The sequence below is a fragment of the Centropristis striata genome, chromosome 12 (genome assembly GCF_030273125.1).
Source record: "Centropristis striata isolate RG_2023a ecotype Rhode Island chromosome 12, C.striata_1.0, whole genome shotgun sequence".
Classification (NCBI taxonomy): domain Eukaryota; kingdom Metazoa; phylum Chordata; class Actinopteri; order Perciformes; family Serranidae; genus Centropristis; species Centropristis striata.
This window is the reverse complement of record NC_081528.1, coordinates 3737416-3755812: the sequence shown is the minus strand read 5'-3', so window position 1 is coordinate 3755812 and position 18397 is coordinate 3737416. Positions and strand designations below refer to the sequence as shown.

General features: G+C 36.9%; 1 protein-coding gene and 13 non-coding genes across 14 annotated transcripts; 7 read left to right on the top strand and 7 right to left on the bottom strand.

Moving 5' to 3' along the window:
* Positions 1-124: 124 nt before the first annotated feature.
* trnaw-cca (transfer RNA tryptophan (anticodon CCA)) lies at positions 125-196 on the bottom strand. Its single transcript has one exon. It is a non-coding gene; the product is annotated as a tRNA-Trp (tRNA).
* A 173-nt stretch (positions 197-369) lies between these two features.
* Positions 370-461, top strand: trnar-ucu (transfer RNA arginine (anticodon UCU)). The gene is given in 2 exon segments: positions 370-406; positions 426-461. It is a non-coding gene; the product is annotated as a tRNA-Arg (tRNA).
* A 355-nt stretch (positions 462-816) lies between these two features.
* Positions 817-888, bottom strand: trnaw-cca (transfer RNA tryptophan (anticodon CCA)). Its single transcript has one exon. It is a non-coding gene; the product is annotated as a tRNA-Trp (tRNA).
* A 177-nt stretch (positions 889-1065) lies between these two features.
* trnar-ucu (transfer RNA arginine (anticodon UCU)) lies at positions 1066-1157 on the top strand. Its single transcript is given in 2 exon segments — positions 1066-1102; positions 1122-1157. It is a non-coding gene; the product is annotated as a tRNA-Arg (tRNA).
* Positions 1158-1461: 304 nt separating this feature from the next.
* trnaw-cca (transfer RNA tryptophan (anticodon CCA)) lies at positions 1462-1533 on the bottom strand. The gene has a single exon. It is a non-coding gene; the product is annotated as a tRNA-Trp (tRNA).
* A 1876-nt stretch (positions 1534-3409) lies between these two features.
* trnaw-cca (transfer RNA tryptophan (anticodon CCA)) lies at positions 3410-3481 on the bottom strand. Its single transcript has one exon. It is a non-coding gene; the product is annotated as a tRNA-Trp (tRNA).
* A 115-nt stretch (positions 3482-3596) lies between these two features.
* trnar-ucu (transfer RNA arginine (anticodon UCU)) lies at positions 3597-3688 on the top strand. The gene is given in 2 exon segments: positions 3597-3633; positions 3653-3688. It is a non-coding gene; the product is annotated as a tRNA-Arg (tRNA).
* A 1044-nt stretch (positions 3689-4732) lies between these two features.
* On the top strand, positions 4733-4824 carry trnar-ucu (transfer RNA arginine (anticodon UCU)). Its single transcript is given in 2 exon segments — positions 4733-4769; positions 4789-4824. It is a non-coding gene; the product is annotated as a tRNA-Arg (tRNA).
* Positions 4825-4939: 115 nt separating this feature from the next.
* On the bottom strand, positions 4940-18151 carry tctn1 (tectonic family member 1). Its single transcript, XM_059346594.1, has 14 exons — positions 17795-18151; positions 15776-15893; positions 15019-15152; positions 14189-14340; positions 13993-14095; positions 12556-12668; positions 12269-12289; positions 10307-10441; positions 10047-10172; positions 8609-8697; positions 8102-8239; positions 6157-6310; positions 5440-5571; positions 4940-5323 (listed from the first exon to the last, which is right to left on the bottom strand). The coding sequence occupies exons 1-14, from the start codon at positions 18072-18074 to the stop codon at positions 5177-5179; spliced, it is 1842 nt and encodes a 613-aa protein (XP_059202577.1). The 5' UTR covers positions 18075-18151; the 3' UTR covers positions 4940-5176.
* Positions 6705-6796, top strand: trnar-ucu (transfer RNA arginine (anticodon UCU)). Its single transcript is given in 2 exon segments — positions 6705-6741; positions 6761-6796. It is a non-coding gene; the product is annotated as a tRNA-Arg (tRNA).
* On the bottom strand, positions 7040-7111 carry trnaw-cca (transfer RNA tryptophan (anticodon CCA)). Its single transcript has one exon. It is a non-coding gene; the product is annotated as a tRNA-Trp (tRNA).
* Positions 9153-9244, top strand: trnar-ucu (transfer RNA arginine (anticodon UCU)). The gene is given in 2 exon segments: positions 9153-9189; positions 9209-9244. It is a non-coding gene; the product is annotated as a tRNA-Arg (tRNA).
* Positions 9628-9699, bottom strand: trnaw-cca (transfer RNA tryptophan (anticodon CCA)). Its single transcript has one exon. It is a non-coding gene; the product is annotated as a tRNA-Trp (tRNA).
* Positions 10751-10832, top strand: trnal-uag (transfer RNA leucine (anticodon UAG)). Its single transcript has one exon. It is a non-coding gene; the product is annotated as a tRNA-Leu (tRNA).
* Positions 18152-18397: the final 246 nt, after the last annotated feature.

Here is an 18397-nt window from a genome sequence, read left to right as displayed (position 1 = left end):
ACATGTGGTAGTATAGTTTGTTCAAGAATAGGAAAAGAACATGCTCACTGCTGCCAGTAAGGTTATACAGCTTTTGGATACAAAGCCTTTCTGTCAAGCCTTCATTTACTAAACAGGAAAATATTGACCCTGACGTGATTTGAACACACAACCTTCTGATCTGGAGTCAGACGCGCTACCGTTGCGCCACAGAGTCTTTAGCTCAACTATAAACAGTTGATAAATATTAGAGGATAATATGCCAGAAATGACAGAAAAACACCATATTATGGGATGTCCAAAAATGACCCCCTCAAAAAAAAGTGATACTATAGCATGAAGATTTCTTCGAAAAACCGGTCAATGATAGTCTTTTTACACATGTAAACAGGCTCTGTGGCGCAATGGATAGCGCATTGGACTTCTAGATTAATATAGGTGAAGTGATTCAAAGGTTGTGGGTTCGAGTCCCTCCAGAGTCGTGCTTTATAAATTCATTGCTAATATTTGGCATGTTTCGGCTCCTGTTCATAAATGAATTCTGTGCCACTGTAGTTTGCCAGAATTAGTGAAGTGTGGTCGGCTTCATCATTAGCATCAAAATCATTGCAGCATGTCCATGTTTGTCAAAAATGGTCAAATTTTAAAATGCCTTAAAATGGCTCAATTATACTCTGTTGATACATGTGGTAGTATAGTTTGTTCAATAATAGGAAAGAAAACACCATATTATGGGATGTCAAAAAATGTTTGGGAAAACCAACATTAACACAGCCAATACAGCTTTCAGACACAATGTCTTCCTGTCAGTCCTTCATCTACTAAAGTGGAAGACTTTGACCCTGACGTGATTTGAACACGCAACCTTCTGATCTGGAGTCAGACGCGCCACCGTTGTGCCACAGAGTCTTTGGGTTTCCTGTTCACATATTACAACATATTAGAGCATAATATGCCAGAAATGACAGAAAAACACCATATTTTGGGATGTCCAAAAAAGACCCCCTTAAAGACAAGTGATATGATAGCATGTTGATTTATGTCAAAAATGGGTCAATTATAGTCTGTTGACATATGTCAAAAACAGGCTCTGTGGCGCAATGGATAGCGCATTGGACTTCTAGATTAGCACAGTTGAAGTGATTCAAAGGTTGTGGGTTCGAGTCCCACCAGAGTCGTGCTTTATAAGCTCATTGCTAATATTTGGACATGTTTCTGCAGCATTCAGTCTTGGCTCCTGTGAAGGTGAAGTGTTGTCGGCTTCATCATTAGCATCAAAATCATTGCACCACGTTTGTCAAAAATGGTCAAATTTTAAAATGCTAGAAGTGGCCCAGTTATACTCTAATGATACACCTGGAGGCTTTAAAACAGCAGTCAACAAACCAGTGGGTGACATCATGGTCACTGCTGCCAGTAAGGTTATACAGCTTCTGGATTCAATGTCTTCCTATCAATCCTTCATCTAATACTGGAAGATTTTGACCCTGACGTGATTTGAACACGCAACCTTCTGATCTGGAGTCAGACGCGCTACCGTTGCGCCACAGAGTCCTTTTCTAACAAATTTTGATTTAATTTTGAACGTTTTTTTTAAAGATATATACTTAGGAGCTATAAAGAGTGTTAAATTAGCCTTTAATGTACATATTTTCAGGTAAACCTGAGCACCAGGAGAAAACCCTAGATTGTGACTGACTAATAACTTATTTTGAACGTTTTTTTCAAAGATATATAGTTAGGAGCTATTCAGAGCGTTAAATTAGCCTTTTTATGTATATATTTTCGAGTAAACCTGAGCACCAGGAGAAAACCCTACATGAGATTGTCACTTACTGTTAACTAATTTTGATTAACGTTTTTTTAAAAATATATACGGGCTATTCAGAGTGTTAAATTAGCCTTTTTATGTATATATTTTCGGGTGAACCTGAGCAATTTTGCATAGAATTTTTTTATTTTTATTTTTTTTATTTTAAAAAATGCAGAATTCTCTTTTGTAAAATGATTTATATTATATTATTTATATATTTTTTCAAAAACAATGTCAAAGCACTTGATTTGATAAAAATTTTAATTAAATTTACACTCCTCTAGATACACATGCTTCAAACACACACACACGCACGCACACACACACACACACACACACACACACACACATGCACACACACACACACACAGGTAACTTTATGTGATTTTAATTACACACACACACACGCACACACACACACACACACACACATTTTGAGGTTAAAGGGCATAGGTTGTGGTATAAATAAATACTTGTAAAGGAATGTTTGTTGTAGGTGTGCTCCTTGTATATTATATAGTATCATAACATTACTAGTATTAATTGTTTGAAATCTCTGAAGAATCTCATCATAGTGTACACACTCCAGAGGAAATTTTCTAGTTATTCATATAATGTTTCAAAAACAGTGTCACAGCAGTTGATTTGATTTTAAAAATCAAGAAAAATTTTTAAAAATTTAGAAAAAAATGTCCTCGTTATAAACTGCATATTTATCTGTTCTCTTGAGAAATTGAGTAAAATGTACATTTACAAATGTACGTTTTCGGGTGAACCTGAGCACCAGGAGAAAACCCTACATGAGATCGTCACTCACTCATTTTGATGAACATTTTTTCAAAGATATATACTTAGGGGCTATTCAGAGTGTTAAATTAGCCTTTAATGTATATATTTTGGGTAAACCTGAGCACCAGGAGAAAACCCTACCTATGAAGGTAGGGTGATACTATACTACTATAGGTAGGGTGATACTATAAAAAGTGATACTATAGCGTGTCGATTTCTGTCAAAAATGGGTCAATTATAGTCTGTTGATACATGTTATCAACAGGCTCTGTGGCACAATGGATAGCGCATTGGACTTCTAGATTAGCTCAGGTGAAACACACAGAAACACACCATATTATGGGATGTCCAAAAATGACCCTCTCAAAAAAAAGTTTTATTATAATTTGTTGATTTTTGTCAAAAATGGTCAAATTTTAAAATGCCTAAAAATGCTTCAAATGGGTCAATTATAGTCTGTTGAAACATATTAGAGCATAACATGGCCAAAAAAAGTCATACTATAGAATGTTGATTTTTGTCGAAAAATTGTCAAGTTTTAAAATGTCTAAAAATGCTCGAAATGGCCCAATAATACTCTGTTGATACATGTGGTAGTATAGATCTTTCAAAAATAGCGTAAAATCACCATGTTATGGGGTGTCCCAAAATGACCCCCTGAAAAATGAAGTCATGTTGATTTCTGTCAAGAATGGTCAAATAAAAAAAAAAAAGAACGGGTTGTTTTTTGTCAAATTTTAAAATGCCAGTAAGGTTTTAAATACAACGTTTTAGCTTTTAGATACAATGTCTTTCTGTCAATCCTTCATCTACTAAAGAGGAAGACTTTGACCCTGACGTGATTTGAACACGCAACCGTCTGATCTGGAGTCAGACGCGCTACCGTTGCGCCACAGAGTCTTTTGTCTACTTTGAGTTGATACATATTAGGCGGTCAAAAAAAAAAAGATACTATCGCGTGTCGATTTCTGTCAAAAATGGGTCACTTATAGTCTGTTGATAAATGTTAGAAACAGGCTCTGTGGCGCAATGGATAGCGCATTGGACTTCTAGATTAGCACAGTTGAAGTGATTCAAAGGTTGTGGGTTCGAGTCCCACCAGAGTTGTGCTTTATAAGTTCATTGCTAATATTTGGACACGTTTCTTCATCTTTCAGTTTGTTGTCCTTGCTCCTGTTTATAAATGAATTCTGTGCCAGTGTAGTTTACCAGAATTGGTGAAGTGTGGTCGTCATTAGCATCAAAATCAATGCAGCATTTCCATGTTTGTCAAAAATGGTCAAATTTAAAATGCATAAAATGGGTCAATTATACTCTGTTGATACATATCAAAACATAATATGCCAGAAATTACATATTAACACCATATCTTTGAATGTCCAAAAATGACCCCTTCAAAAAAAAGTCATACTATAGTTTAGACGTGCCTTAATTTCAAAATAAAATTTTGAAACATTACCCAAACAGATGATTTGTACATAAATCTATACGTACATCTACTTAGCGACATTAAAAAAGTATTGTATGTTGTGTAAAAAAACCCAGATAATAAACAAATTGATTTCATTTATTTAAAAAACTGTTTTTTAAATAATCTTTTTACAAACATCCTATATACACTATTCGTACAATATACACAATATACACATGGATCAGACAAACACAGCTTGTTGGCAGACCAGTGTGGTAAATGTTCCTGTTTACTGCTGACTGGAAACCATATTCAGACAAAAGGACGAATCCTCCTGATTGTCTAGGCGGCCCAGGTGGACTCTTTGGACCAAAGGGAAGAAGGATTTTGTGGTTTTTATATAATAATTTTTCTGAAATATAGCAAATTTGAAATATAAAACTTTGTCACAAGATAAAACAGACATCAAGGAGTAAAGTTTTTAGTTATAACTCAATTTCGAACAAAAATGTAGTTACTGCAGTTAGACTTTGTAGGGCAGTTAAAATGCTAGAAATGGCCCAATTATAGTCTGTTGACACATGTGGTAGTATAGTATGGTATGGTATATCCAAAAATGACAAAAAAAATCAACATATTATGGGATGTCCCCAAATAACCCCCCAAAAAAGCCATATTTGAGCGTGTCAATTTCTGTCAAAAATGGGTCAATTATAGCCTGTTGATTCAAGTTGTCAACAGGCTCTGTGGCGCAATGGATAGCGCATTGGACTTCTAGATTAACACAGTTGAAGTGATTCAAAGGTTGTGGGTTCGAGTCCCACCAGAGTCGTGCTTTATAAGTTCATTACTACATAATAACTACCTGGGCTGTTCAGACAAAAGGACTCTTCTTCAGGTTTGTCCGAACTGTCCATGTGAATTCTTCTTCCGTTGTGTCTGAAGAGTCCAAATGGACAGGTAGGACAAACGGAGGAAGAGTCCACATGGACAGGTAGGACAAAAGGGAACTTAACATGGACAGTTGACTTTGGACGAAAAGGAGAAAGAGTTCTTATGGACTATTCAAACAAAAGGGAATAAGAGCAGTTCTCACAAAAAGACTCCTATTCCCTTTGGTCCAAACAACTCCCATAGACTCCAAAACTCCAAAAGACAAATAGAAGGGAGTCCACACAGACAGTTTAGACAAAAGGGAAGAAGAAGTCAAAGGGCAGTCTGGCGTTGATGGTGGGTGTTGCTCTGTAACCAGGCAGAGCAGCAGCAGAAACTGGTATAAAGGCCACGGAGGTGCTGATCGGCAGGACGCTGCTGCCTCCAGACAACATGTCCTGATGGAGAACAAGATATTCATCAATATTAATCATCATGTTGCCATAGCATCTTAATTTCCTGTTAAAATCTGCCATTGTCCGAGCTGTATTTATATAAAAAAAGCAAGTCGTACCAAACTGGTGGTGTTGGTTTGGATCACTTCTTTGATCCTCACTATCTGAGCTTGGGGGTTCACCAAGGATCCATATTTGGTCCATTCAACTTCTAAATGAAGAGACAACGGGATGCTGCAACTCTGGGCGTCCTGCAAGACACAAACACTCTGATGGATTGTAGCTCCATAACATAAAGCACATAGTAGAGGTGGGACCAAGTCTTTGTTCAGCAAGTCTAAAGTCTTTGCACTCAAGTCCCAACAGTCAAGTTCCATGTCAGGTCCAAAGTCCTGAATAAATCTTAATACGTTCTTACTCAAATGTAATGCCACTTTTTGATGCAATATCTACACAAACCATGAATTTTTTAGATTTTTTAGTTATGTATGTGCTTCTCTGTTCTCTCCTGTGTCAGATTGGTTCCAACAAAATGGATCTGGGTAATTACAATAATGGGAAAAATTATTAGACCACCCTTGTTTTCTCGAGTTTCTTGTTCATTTTAATGCCTGGTACAACTAAAGGTACATTTGTTTGAGAAAAAAATAATGACAACAACATAAATAGCTGATAAGAGTTTAATTTAAGAGCTGATATCTAGACATTTTCCATGGTTTTCTTGATAATCATTTTGGTGATTATCAAGAAAACCATGGAAAATGTCTAGATATCAGCTAGGATTTGACACATAAGATCTGACTATACCCTCTTTACTGGTTTCAGTCTGTGCTCACCTCAGGATTGAAGTTGCGTGTGATCGGCACCCAGTCCAGTGGATTGTCTAACGGGGAGTTTCCAAAAGAAGCCACATACTGAACATAGTTTGGTCCTCTCAGAACATCCAACAGCACCTGAGAGACCAGGGAGCAGTTGGCAGCATCCTGCAGTCTGCAGGGACGAGAAAAATAGTGAAAAATCACATTATTATGGGATGTCCAAAAATGACCCCCTTTAAAAAAAAAAAGTCATTCAGTATGTCGATTTTTGTCAAAAATGGTCAAATTTTAAAATGCCAAAAAAATGCTTAAAATGGGTTAAATTATAGCCCGTTGATACATATAAGAGCATAATATGGCCAGAAATAAGAGAAAAACAACATTATGGGATGTCCAAAAATGAACCCCTCAAAAAAAAGTCAATTTTTGTCAAAAATGATCAAATTTTAAAATGCCTAAAAAATGCTAGAAATGGCCCAATCGTACTCTGTTGATACATGTAGTAGTATAGCTTGTCCAAAAATAGTGAATACCATATTATGGCATGTCTAAAAAGGTTATCAACAGGCTCTGTGGCGCAATGGATAGCGCATTGGACTTCTAGATCAGAACAGGTGAAGTGATTCAAAGGTTGTGGGTTCGAGTCCCACCAGAGTCGTGCTTTATAAGCTCATTACTAATATTTGGACATGTTTCTGCAGCGTTCAGTTTGCTGTCCTGGCTCCTGTTTATAAATGAATCCTGTGCCAGTGTAGAAGTGTGTTCTGCTTCATCATTAGCGTCAAAATCATTGCAGCATGTCCATGTTTGTCAAAAACGGTCAAATTTTAAAATGCCTAAAAATGCTTCAATTGTGTCAATTATAGTGTACTGATACATATTAGAGCATAATATAAGACTTTGACCCTGACGTGATTTGAACACGCAACCTTCTGATCTGGAGTCAGACGCGCTACCGTTGCGCCACAGAGTCTTTAGACAGCTGTTAACAGTTGATAAATATTAGAGCATAAAATGCTATAAATGACAGAAAAACACATTATTGTGGGATGTCCAAAAATGATCCCCGTAAAAAAAATAGTTATGTCGATTTTTGTCAAAAAAGTTCAAATTTTAATATGCTAGAAATGGCCCAATTATACTCTGTTGATACATGTAGTCAAATCATTTGCCCAAAAATGTATAAAAAAACACCATATTATGGCATGTCCAAAAATGACCCCTTCAAAATAAAGTTACACTATAGTATACAGGGACGAGACAAGGCACCATCACGTGTGTTAGTAGGGTTGTCAAAAGTATCGATACTCAAAAAAGTATCGATACTAAAACTTTGTATCCGGAAACGATACAAATTTTCAAAAGTACCGATAAATAAATAAATCAGGCATGTAGTATGCCCATATTACGTTAAAATTGACACAGTGTCAGTTACATAAGCATAGAGTTAATAAGTTTACATAAATGTTGGTGACTGAAAAGTGTTATTTTCTCTCTTGAAGTCCCAGAATGAAGCAGAGAAAAGTCGACCTGCAACCAAACAGCAACACACACAGCGACTCTACCTCTTTTTTTACCAAGCTTGTCTAATATTGTGCACAGCATACAACCTCAAAATATTGTTCTAATTGTTGTTCTTTATTGTATTTATTTATTTTTTGCACTACCTCAGACCTGAAGCTTGTTATCATAGTTGCAGTTTCTTTTTGCACAACTGTTTTTTATTATAAATATTTAACCTGTGGTTCTGTTCATTTTTACATGTTGCATTTTTCTTGTTAATAAAAATATTTCTGTTAAATTTTGGGGTCTTTGTTTTTATCCTGGTGGTATCGAAAATGGTATCGAGTATGGAATATTTTCCTGAGTATCGATATCGAGTTGAAAATTTTAGTATGGTGACAACCCTAGTGACGAGTGTTGGACCTGTTCACAGTGATCACAGAGTCTGAAGATGTCTTGCCTTAACGTGCAGCCGGACACAGAGTCCAGACCAAACAGGAGGGGGGAGCGGCGGTGGGGTCCCTGCAGACAGTCCTGGTCCTCAGCACTGTGGAGGACAGACAGCGTGTCTCCGGGGTCGACGCTCCGAGCTATCCCCGTGACGACAACAGTTAAGGACAAACTCTGGGCCTGGTAGCACATCACAACGTCATTAAAAACACTGTCAAAGGATCCGTAAACCTCCAAAGACATCATGCAAAAATGTTATGTTAATGTTTAGTTTGTCCAAAAATAGCGAAACAAAATATCATATTATGGGGTCTTAAACTCAAATTACCTGGGGGCCGCTGAAGAATCAAATGACCAAAAAAAGACACAAAATTACTAAAAAAAAGACACAAAATGCTAGAAAAAAACTAAATTACTTAAAAAAGACACAAAATTACCAAAAAAAGACACAAAATTACTAAAAAAGACAAAATGACTGAAAAAACACTAAATTACTGATATAATATATGAAGGATATTCTTCTGTTCTTGTTCCAGACACAAGAGGAAGTCCCGCCACATAACCTGGATTTCCACTGTAGTGGACGGCCACCTCCTCCTCATCCTCCTGTTTCATACACACAAGATACAGAACATTATTTACATTTAGCCAAACACAGAACTTTATTTTGACTTCGTGAGGGACAGTGAAAGGGAAACCTCTCTCTAGGGCTGAAAGGCAACACAATCAGGCAAATATAAAACTCACAGCCAGTGGTCTTTACTAATGTATTCCTCAGCATTTGAGTCTTGTTTAATAATGGTTGGTTACCATTAGTAGGAATTAATGCAAGTTGAAATAACCCAAATGAAAAAAGTGCTAGAAATGGGTCAATTATAGTCTGTTGATATAATTGTTGTGTATATGTTGTATGTGTAATATGTTGTGTCCAAAAATGACAAAAAAACACCATATTATGGGATGTCCAAAAATGACCTCCTCTAAAAGAAGTGATACTATATAGCGTGTCGATTTCTGTCAAAAATGGGTCAATTATAGTCTGTTGGTAAATGTTGTAAAAAGGCTCTGTGGCGCAATGGATAGCGCATTGGACTTCTAGAGTATCACAGGTGAAGTGATTCAAAGGTTGTGGGTTCGAGTCCCACCAGAGTCGTGCTTTATAAGTTCATTGCTAATATTTGGACATGTTTCTGCAGCGTTCAGAAACCTGTTTGTAAAGTATAAGTGTGGTTGGCTTCATCATTAGCGTCAAAATCATTGCAGCATGTCCATGTTTGTCAAAAATGCTCGAAATTGCCCAATTATACTCTGTTGTTGTCTGTTGTTCAAGAAAAGGGAAAAAAAAAAACATATTATGGGATGTCCAAAAATGTTTGAGAAAAACAACATGGACAAAGTCAAAATGTCACCTGGAGGCTTTGAAAAAGCAGTAAACAAACCAGTGGGTGACATCATAGTCATTGCTGCAGTAAGGTTATACAGCTTTTAGATACAATGCCTTTCTGTCAGTCCTTCATCTACTAAAGTGGAAGCCTTTGACCCTGACGTGATTTGAACACGCAACCTTCTGATCTGGAGTCAGACGCGCTACCGTTGCGCCACAGAGTCTTTGGGTTATGCCGATTTTTTTATTTATTCAGATGTCTTCACGTTACACTACTATTTGCAAATAAACAAAAAAATTGCAAAACTATTCCTGTTGGGATAGCGCAGTTTGTTGCTGCTTGTTGTTCCAAGTTAATTTACTATTTCTTTTTTATCTAATCTATCCAATTAACCAGCAGAACTCCAAGCCCTCCCTTAGACTGTGACATCCCTAAAATCAGACTGATCTTTTTTGTGCTAAACACCTAAGCAGTTTAACTCGTAGTTCTGAGTGCAGCACAGACCTGCTATGAAGAAAAAGAGCAACTCTTCAGTGAAAAAGAATTCCATGCTATGTGTCGAGACTCTACCTGGAAAAAAGTGATGTGAAACTCCTGCTCCAGGGACAGAACCGCTTCTCGGACAAACCCAAGCACCAGAGACACGGACACGTTCACCATCTCACCAGCTGGGCTGTACTTCACCACATAGGAGACCTACGGAGACAAAACATGTCTAACTGACTTCTTGTATTATTTGTTTCTCATTCTATGTCCACAATGTATAGATCTATAGTGTCTACATCCTAATGTAAAAGGTGGAGGTGTTGGAGTGTACATGGTTGACTGACCTTCAGCACCACATTAGAACAGAGTCCTGGCTCCAGGAGGACCGGTTTAAACTTCTCTCCTCCGCTGATCTTCAGCTCTGTCTGAGTCCCGTCTACAGCCTGCAGGACCACTGAGTCCACCTCCACAGGAACAACCTGCAGCACACCAACATTAGTCCACATTAGTAACATTTAACACTATTTCTTTTTAAAAGATTCGTCTTCTGCTCTCATTTATACCATCGCGTATCAGGGCCAAATTTTCCACTTTAAATCTTGTAAATCTGCAACTTTTTTTCTCATAGATTTGCCACTTTAATCTCGTAAATTTGCGTGTATGTTCCATACTGTTGCACCTCTATTTATTATTGATAAAGTAAAGTAATCTAGTACTTAGATGGCAGCTCTGGTGTTTGTGTCTTAAGTCAAGGAACATTAAAATCGAAGTTGAGTTCTGGAAAAACAGGTAGTGTGGCCGAGTGGTCTAAGGCGCTGGATTTAGGCTCCAGTCTCTCTGGAGGCGTGGGTTCAAATCCCACCACTGCCAGATTTTCTGCATTTCTGGGTCTCCAGTCCATGAAAATGGCACCTGATCCATCTTCACTTGTTGGAAGAAAAACCTGCAGCCACATGGCCTCATCTCAATCAGTCAGACACCACTGAGACATAGTGAACTGTAAATACTTGAGACCAGTAAATCTTAATGCTTTCTATATGTATACCCACCTTGCCATTTTCAAAAGACCAACTATTCATTGGCAAAAGTTTCTAAAGTGACTCCTTTTATTTGTCCTCAGCCTGTGACAGCTCTTTGGTTTTAGTGAAACTACTTTGTCTATCTGAACACTTTTCCACTCTACGCTTTTGAGTTCTGACACATAATTTCAGATTATTGCCTGAAATAAAACGCTGATATTTAGTCATGTATAGTAAAACTAATAATAATGTATAATTACTTACTAACCTATATTATGTTGAAGCACAAAATGTCAAAATCTCTTGTGTTAACCTCAGAACCTATTTCAGACATTCACTTTGAGTCGAGGGGAACCAGAATTGCAGAAAAACACGAACTCATTTCCAGGTTTTTTGTCACCATTTTTGTTCAGTCCGAGTTAACATTCTAAACTATAACTCTTATTTTTATGCCCTAAGCGATTGATTTGAAATCCATAGATGATATATGAAAAGCATTTGTAACAAATCCAAGACGTGCCCAGTGTGTTTGATCAAACAGTGAAACAGTAAAGCAGAGGAGAGTGTGGCATCAAGAACAAAGTGTCAACACCTGAAGAACACTTCCTTCTTCTTGGAAACCATAAAGTTGTGAGAGAAATGTAAACATGTTTCCTGTTTTTTTATATTGCAGCAGTGCTAACTTATTGCACAATGTAGCATGTAACATCTTTTTAAGGTCTTGCTAAATTTCCTGGTCGGCAGAAAATGAAACGGTATGTGAAATACTTAAACCTAAACCTGATCCCCCTGAGCTGGGGGGAAGTGATGGGATTTTCGAAAGTCAAAATAACAAGAAAATAGTCAAAATAATGAGAAAAAAGATGAAGTCACAAGAAATTGTCAAAATGAAAAGAAAAAAGTTGAAGTTACGAGAAAAAAGTTAAGATGACAAAAAAAGTTCAAATCATGAAAAAAGGTCAAAATGAGAAGAAAAAAGTCAAAGTCATGATAAAAAGTCAAAATAACGAGAAAATAGTCAAAATAATGAGAAAAAAGTTGAAGACACAAGAAATTGTCAAAATGAAAAGAAAAATGTAGGAGGCTTTATTGGGAACTAAAAGCAAATTTACTGCGAAAGACAGCCGACACATAACGAGAAATACAATGTCAATGTTTTGCACATATATGATGGTATTATTTTGCATTACATGTGTTTCAAGAGGTTTGTTTTTATTATATTGACTAAAACGATGAATCAAGAGTTCAGAGTTAACTCAGAGTGAAAGAAAAAGTAGACACACTTACTTCTGCATCCTTGTTCTTCCCCTGCAGAGTGGAAAAGATTTAGTTTAGCATCTTCAAATCAACGTCCATTTGATTCAGTTTTTATAGAGTTTCTCTGTGTTTTAAGCTACAGTATCCATCCATTACAATGTTTTGTGAACTTGTGGGAATATCAAAATTATGCAAATTTGCATGTTTTTGTGTCACTGCATTGACCTCGTATGTAACCAATCTGTGCAAATAAAATACAAACCAAAAAGTCTGAGCTTGGACATTTTCTTTAAAGGAGCAGTAAATGTGGGACTCACAGCAAAGACCTGGATGTTAGTGTAGGTTTCTGAGCTGAGAGCCGGCAGAGCGCTGCAGTCCTGATCCAGGAGAACACGCCGGGAACACCGGCTGCTCTGATCCTTCAGGAACGCTGAGGAGACAGACAACATGCATATTAAATGATAAATACTTTCCCTTTAACCCTTTGATGCACAACATGGTCTAAAGTGACCCGATATGTATGAGTTTATATGTTCTATATCTTTGCAAAAAATTATTTTCATCATTCAGTATTCCAGGTTTTCCTCAATTTGTTTGTTTTTCATCATCATACATTCTAATTTTATATTTTCCTTTATTATTTTTTGAATAAAATCCGTTTCTGTGTCACTACTTTTCTAATACACAACATGGGTGAAAAATGACCCATATCCAATTTTTAGCTATGTGGTTTGCTAAGCTAATTACTCAGCTAACTTTTAGCTACGTAGCTTGCTAAGCTAATTACTTAGCTAACTTCTTGGCTAAGTAGTTAGCTTAGCAAGCTTCGTAGCCAAGTAGTTAGCTATGTAATAATACAAAAAAAAATTTATTCATAAAGTATGAGAAGCAAAATGAAAATAATGATCTGTTGTTATCAAAAATAAGATATTTAAAGAATACTTGGAATGTTCAATCATAAAATAAGTTGATATCAAAAGATAGAGCACAGAAACACAAGCACATCTGAAATGTTACATTACAACGATAAGTCAATAAAAAGCCCTAGTTCCTAAATGTCAGACTAGTTCTTCAACATATATAAACAAGATGTGAATTCAAGGAAATATTTAACTGATAACAGCATATAAAGATGAAATAATCATAATGTGATTAAATCAAAGCATGAAGCTTTTCTGCAGATGATAAACATACACCTCTCCTGTTACAGGGTTTTATTCAGACTCATCAGTTTTTACAGTGTTTGCCTTTTATTTGTGTTGTACTTTGCACCATGTTTGTTGTCGGCTGGATGGATTATGACAGCAGTCATGTGACATGTGCGACATTTATCACTGGTGTGTGTTGTTATGAGCTGTTATAACACTGTTGCAGTGTTGAGCTGCTAAACCAAAACAACAAAACAAAAACTATGACTAAATATGTTGTTTAATGATAATGATTTTGGTTACTATCAAGAAAACCATGTTAAATGTCTAGATATCAGCTCTTAAATTAAACTCTTATCAGCTATTTTTGTTGTTATTATAATATTTTTTTAAACAAATGTACCTTTAGTTGTACCAGGCATTAAAATGAACAAGAAAATAATGCTCTAATATTTTTTTCCATGACTGTTTTTTTTCTTTTCGCTCATTTATGTCAGTTTTTTGACGTAATAACTCTACTTTTTCTATCATTACACTCTGTTTTAATGTTTGTGATTATCCAATAATGGTCACAGTTGATCAGAAGGGACAGTGAGCAGACTCTACCTGCAGGACTGTTGTCCACACAGTCAGCAGTGAGACCAGCAGCCGGCAGCCAGAACGTCCCTCTGTCTCCTCCGTGTCCTGCTGTCACCACCACGTCCCCGTACTGAGAGCACAGAGCAGCAGCAGAGACTCAACATCTAGCAGCTATCTGATGATCTTTACAAATCACAGCTCCTTCTTTAACACAAAGACTCACCTGGTATCCAGACGCAGCCTGGAGCTCTGCTGTTGACCCCTGACCCCTGCTCTCCTCTGGGCCAAAGATAAAACTAGTAAACTTTTTAAAGAGTGAGTCAAAGTTTGTGTCAGTTGGAAGAGCAGGAGAAGGATGAGACAATCCATCGACACCTGGACACAACAGAGAGACAGACATTTAGAGGGAGAAAGAGGTTTTATAAAGTATTTTATGACACTATTTATGGTCTAAGTCAGCCTTTATAAGTAGCCATACAATGATATTCTGCATAATATATTCCGAAAATGTGAAAAAAATAACACCAGCCTTATCCTTTAAATCAGAGGTCTCAAACTCTCAAAACAAAAGAAGTAAAAAAACAAAACACAAAATGACTGAAAAAACACTAAATTCCTTTAAAAAAACACCAAATGACAAAAAAGTCACACAATGACCAAAAAATACACAGAATTATTAAAAAAAGGACACAAAATGACAGAAAAAAACTAAATTACTTAAAAAAAGAAACAAAATGACCAAAAAATACTCAGAATTACCAAAAGACACAAAAAGGACAAATTTTTGTTTAAAAAGACACAAAATTACCCAAAAAAGTAATTAAAGGGACCTTCCACACACAACACGGTAAAGTGCCATTCATATAAAACTCACATTAAACTTTCATATCAAGGTGGGGGCCACAAAATATCGTCACGAGGGCCACAATCTAAGACCCCTGCTTTAAATACAGCATTATGGTAATTATTTAAATCTACTAACTAGTCAGTTTTAGATATTTTCTAAAGAAATGCTTTATTCATCAATCATTTCTCATCCAGATGAAGACTTACGGCTCTGTGACTGAATACAGAAGACGTCATAATTGGTCTCCTTCCTGACAGACGACCTCAGCTCTGAGAATCCGTCGATGGTGATCACTAGAGAGTAGGACGCCACATCACGGATACACAGACGATTTCTACCACTGCAAACAAAACAGAAGAAACACCAGAGATGACAAATCTCACTCCAATGTGTGAACCTGTCAGCACTAAAGCAGGGTTCTAATAAAACATTGAAAACACAACTTTACTATTCAAGCGTTTTAAAGGATTCCCAACACCCATAGGCACCCGTAAGGAAGCTGCAGAGTTTTAATGTAGACAGGACTTAATGAAACTGTTTTATTCTGCTTTTATTGAGTCTGTACTGTCCATTAAAGTTATCTGTTGGTTTGGACATCTCGGCCTTAAAAACAAACTGGAAAAAATATAAATAAATAATACTTTTGCACTTGTGTGAATATTGTATTTTTTTCTTACACTATTGTCTCTAAAGCAAATTGCCCCTCTAAAACATGAAAGTTTTATCTTACCCTGTAGTTATTTCAGTCACTTCTTGCACAGATATTTCAAACAAAAACCATTCCTGATCATAGCAGAAGTGTCCTTGGGCAAGATATTGGACAGATATCGACAGGAAATTAAATCCTAAGAATACCAATGTATGGGACTTACATGTTTATAAAATGTATAAAAGACATAATAGGCAAGTAAAAGGAAAACACACACACACATACACACCCCTTTGGAGCAGGTGGAGACTCACCTGACGGTGTCCACTGAGCAGCTGGTGAACAGAGCCACCTCGTCACTACACGCTCTGTCACAGCAGCAGTTCACGTCACACACATCCTGGATCTCGTCACAGGGACACAAGCTGCCGACTGACACACACAGCAGGAGAAGACTCACACACACATTCACACAGCAAAGATCTTCTGTTCTCCTGTCTTAAACTGTCTCCATTTTCATAAAAAAAACAAAAACAGAATTTGGGCTATCTCATTGAGGTATGGTGTGGTTATATACTGTATGAATATACATTACATGACAATTATGTGTCTGCATGTGTGTGCATGCATTTTACTGAGCTAAATGAATCCTTAAATTCCCAGCTTGAAGCTTGAAATGCAGAACTAGACGGATAAGACTAGACTGGGCTGTCAGAACACCCAACACCCACATAGGACAGTAAAAAAGCAGGATACAAAAACTGCATTTAAATGCCCATTTGTGCAATAAAATGGATGTGTGCAATAAAATTAATAAGTGCAACACACTATTTACCTCGTCTATTCTGCCCTACAAAGTCTAACTGCAGTAACTATGCAAAGGGTAACACTGAGAAAAACTGCTTTAAAGTGTTTTACTGACCAGCCAACTGGGTTATAGGTAGGTAAGTGACATGACACTTATTTCTACATGTATTGATGATGTAATTTTTATGCTCAAAAATCATGATGATTTATTTGACCGTTGACCCCAAAAATGTAGTTACTGTAGTCTGGTTTTGCTGTAAAAGGTTCTAATAGCAATGATAAACAGAGTTCAGTAACTACAATGTTGTTGTCTTCTTTCAGCTTTTGTTTTTAATTTTCAGTGAATAAACATTTTCAAATTGATTTTGTTATCAGTGTAATTAAAAGTGTTTAACAACTCTATTCAAAGATTTGCATATTTTAGACTTAATATTATAAAGAAATGTTATATTTGAGTCTCAATATAATTTTATCTCACTTTTTCACTTCATCACTATCTAAATAACAATTTCCCTTTCAAATAAACATATCATTTCTATTATTATTGTTATGTTTAAATTAGTATATATATCCAAAGCAGACCGTGGTAAGTGCAATTACTGTTTGGTTTTGAGTTGGATTTTGTGTTTTTTTATATAATTATTTCTCTGAAATAAAGCAAAATTGAAATTTAAAACTTTGTCACAAGATAAAACAGACATCAAGGAGTTCATTTTTAGTTATAACTCAATTTTGACCAAAAATGTAGTTACTGCAGTTAGACTTTGTAGGACAGTATAGAACACTGTCATTATGGCTCTTACATTAACATCAGATGGACATGTTTATTTGATCTGATTTGATTAAACAGCCGTTATGTCTTAACCCTCCTGTCGTCCTTCTGGGTCAAATTGACCCAATCTGTTTTGGCTATTCCTTCTTTCCTCCCTCCTCTATCCTCCGTCCTTCTTTCCTTCCCTCGCCCCTCCTTTCTTTCTTTCCTTCCTTTCCTTTCCTCGCTCCTTCCCTTCTTTTCTTTCCTCCTTCCGCCATCTCCTTTCCTTTCTCTCTTCTTTCCTTCCTCCTGATTTCCTCTCCTTTCCTCCTTCCTTCCTTCTTTCTTCCCTCCCGCCTCCATTCCTTCCTCTATCCTCCTTCCTTCTTCCCTTCCCTCGCCCCCCCTTTCTTTCTTTCTTTCTTTCTTTCTTTCTTTCCTCCTTCCTTTCTGCCCTCTTTCCTTCCTGCCTCCCTCCTTTTCTCCCTCCTTCCTTCTTTATTTTTTCCTTCCTTTCTTCTCCCCCTCCCCTTTCTTTCCTCCATCCTCCTTCCTTTCTCTCTCCTTTCCATTCTTTCTCCTTTTCCTCCTCTCTTCTTTCTTTCCTCCATCCTTTTTTACTTCCCTTTGCATCCTTCCCTCTTCTTCCTTCCTCGACCCGAGGACAACAGGAGGGTTAAATTGATAATACCGAAATAGTAGAACAGATATATGCTTACTAGTTGTTTTATATAATAAAAGATAACAAGTTGAGGACTTGTAGCCAGGTTACCTTTAGAGAGCGGAGTCAGCAGGCGGCCGGAGACGGGCAGCGGCTCGCCGGGCAGCAGGCTGCTCTCTGCGGGCTCCTCGGTGCTGGTTCTCGGTGTTTGGGTCGTTGAGTGAAACTCTGCAGGCTGCGGGGTTGTAAAACTGTCTGTAAAGTTAAAAGTGACGTTCTGGTCACTAAACGTCGTGTTGAAGTCGTCGCTTATTGTATTTTCGCTTGTAGTGACGGAGATAAAGAAGAAAAATAAAGAGAGGAGATGAAAAGTGGACCACAACACCGCCATCTTTGTTTTAACCGTTGCTATGGTTCTTCTTCTTCTTCTTCTTTTATTCCGTTCAGGCTTCTCTGCCTCTGATGACATCACCGCCCCCTGCTGGATGAGTGAGGAACTTCGTTGGACCAACACTAATAATAACCAAAATTATTATCAATAAAACCATGTTAAATGTCTACATATCAGCTCTTAGTTTAAACTCTTATCAGCTATTTTTGTTGTTATTATCATATTTTTCCTAACAAATGTACCTTTAGTTGTACCAGGCATTAAAATGAACAAGAAACTGAAGAAAACAAAGGTGGTCTAAAAAATTTTTGGGTCAGTTTGTG

Excerpts from the sequence above, each read along its gene's own strand:
- tctn1 (XM_059346594.1), bottom strand. The coding sequence starts at position 18,074 with ATGGCGGTGTTGTGGTCCACTTTTCATCTCCTCTCTTTATTTTTCTTC. Across the intron at positions 14,341-15,018 it reads CTGTATTCAGTCACAGAGCC|GTGTCGATGGATTGTCTCAT; the intron begins GTAAGTCTTCAT and ends TGTTGTGTCCAG. Across the intron at positions 10,173-10,306 it reads GTTCTAATGTGGTGCTGAAG|GTCTCCTATGTGGTGAAGTA; the intron begins GTCAGTCAACCA and ends TTGTCTCCGTAG.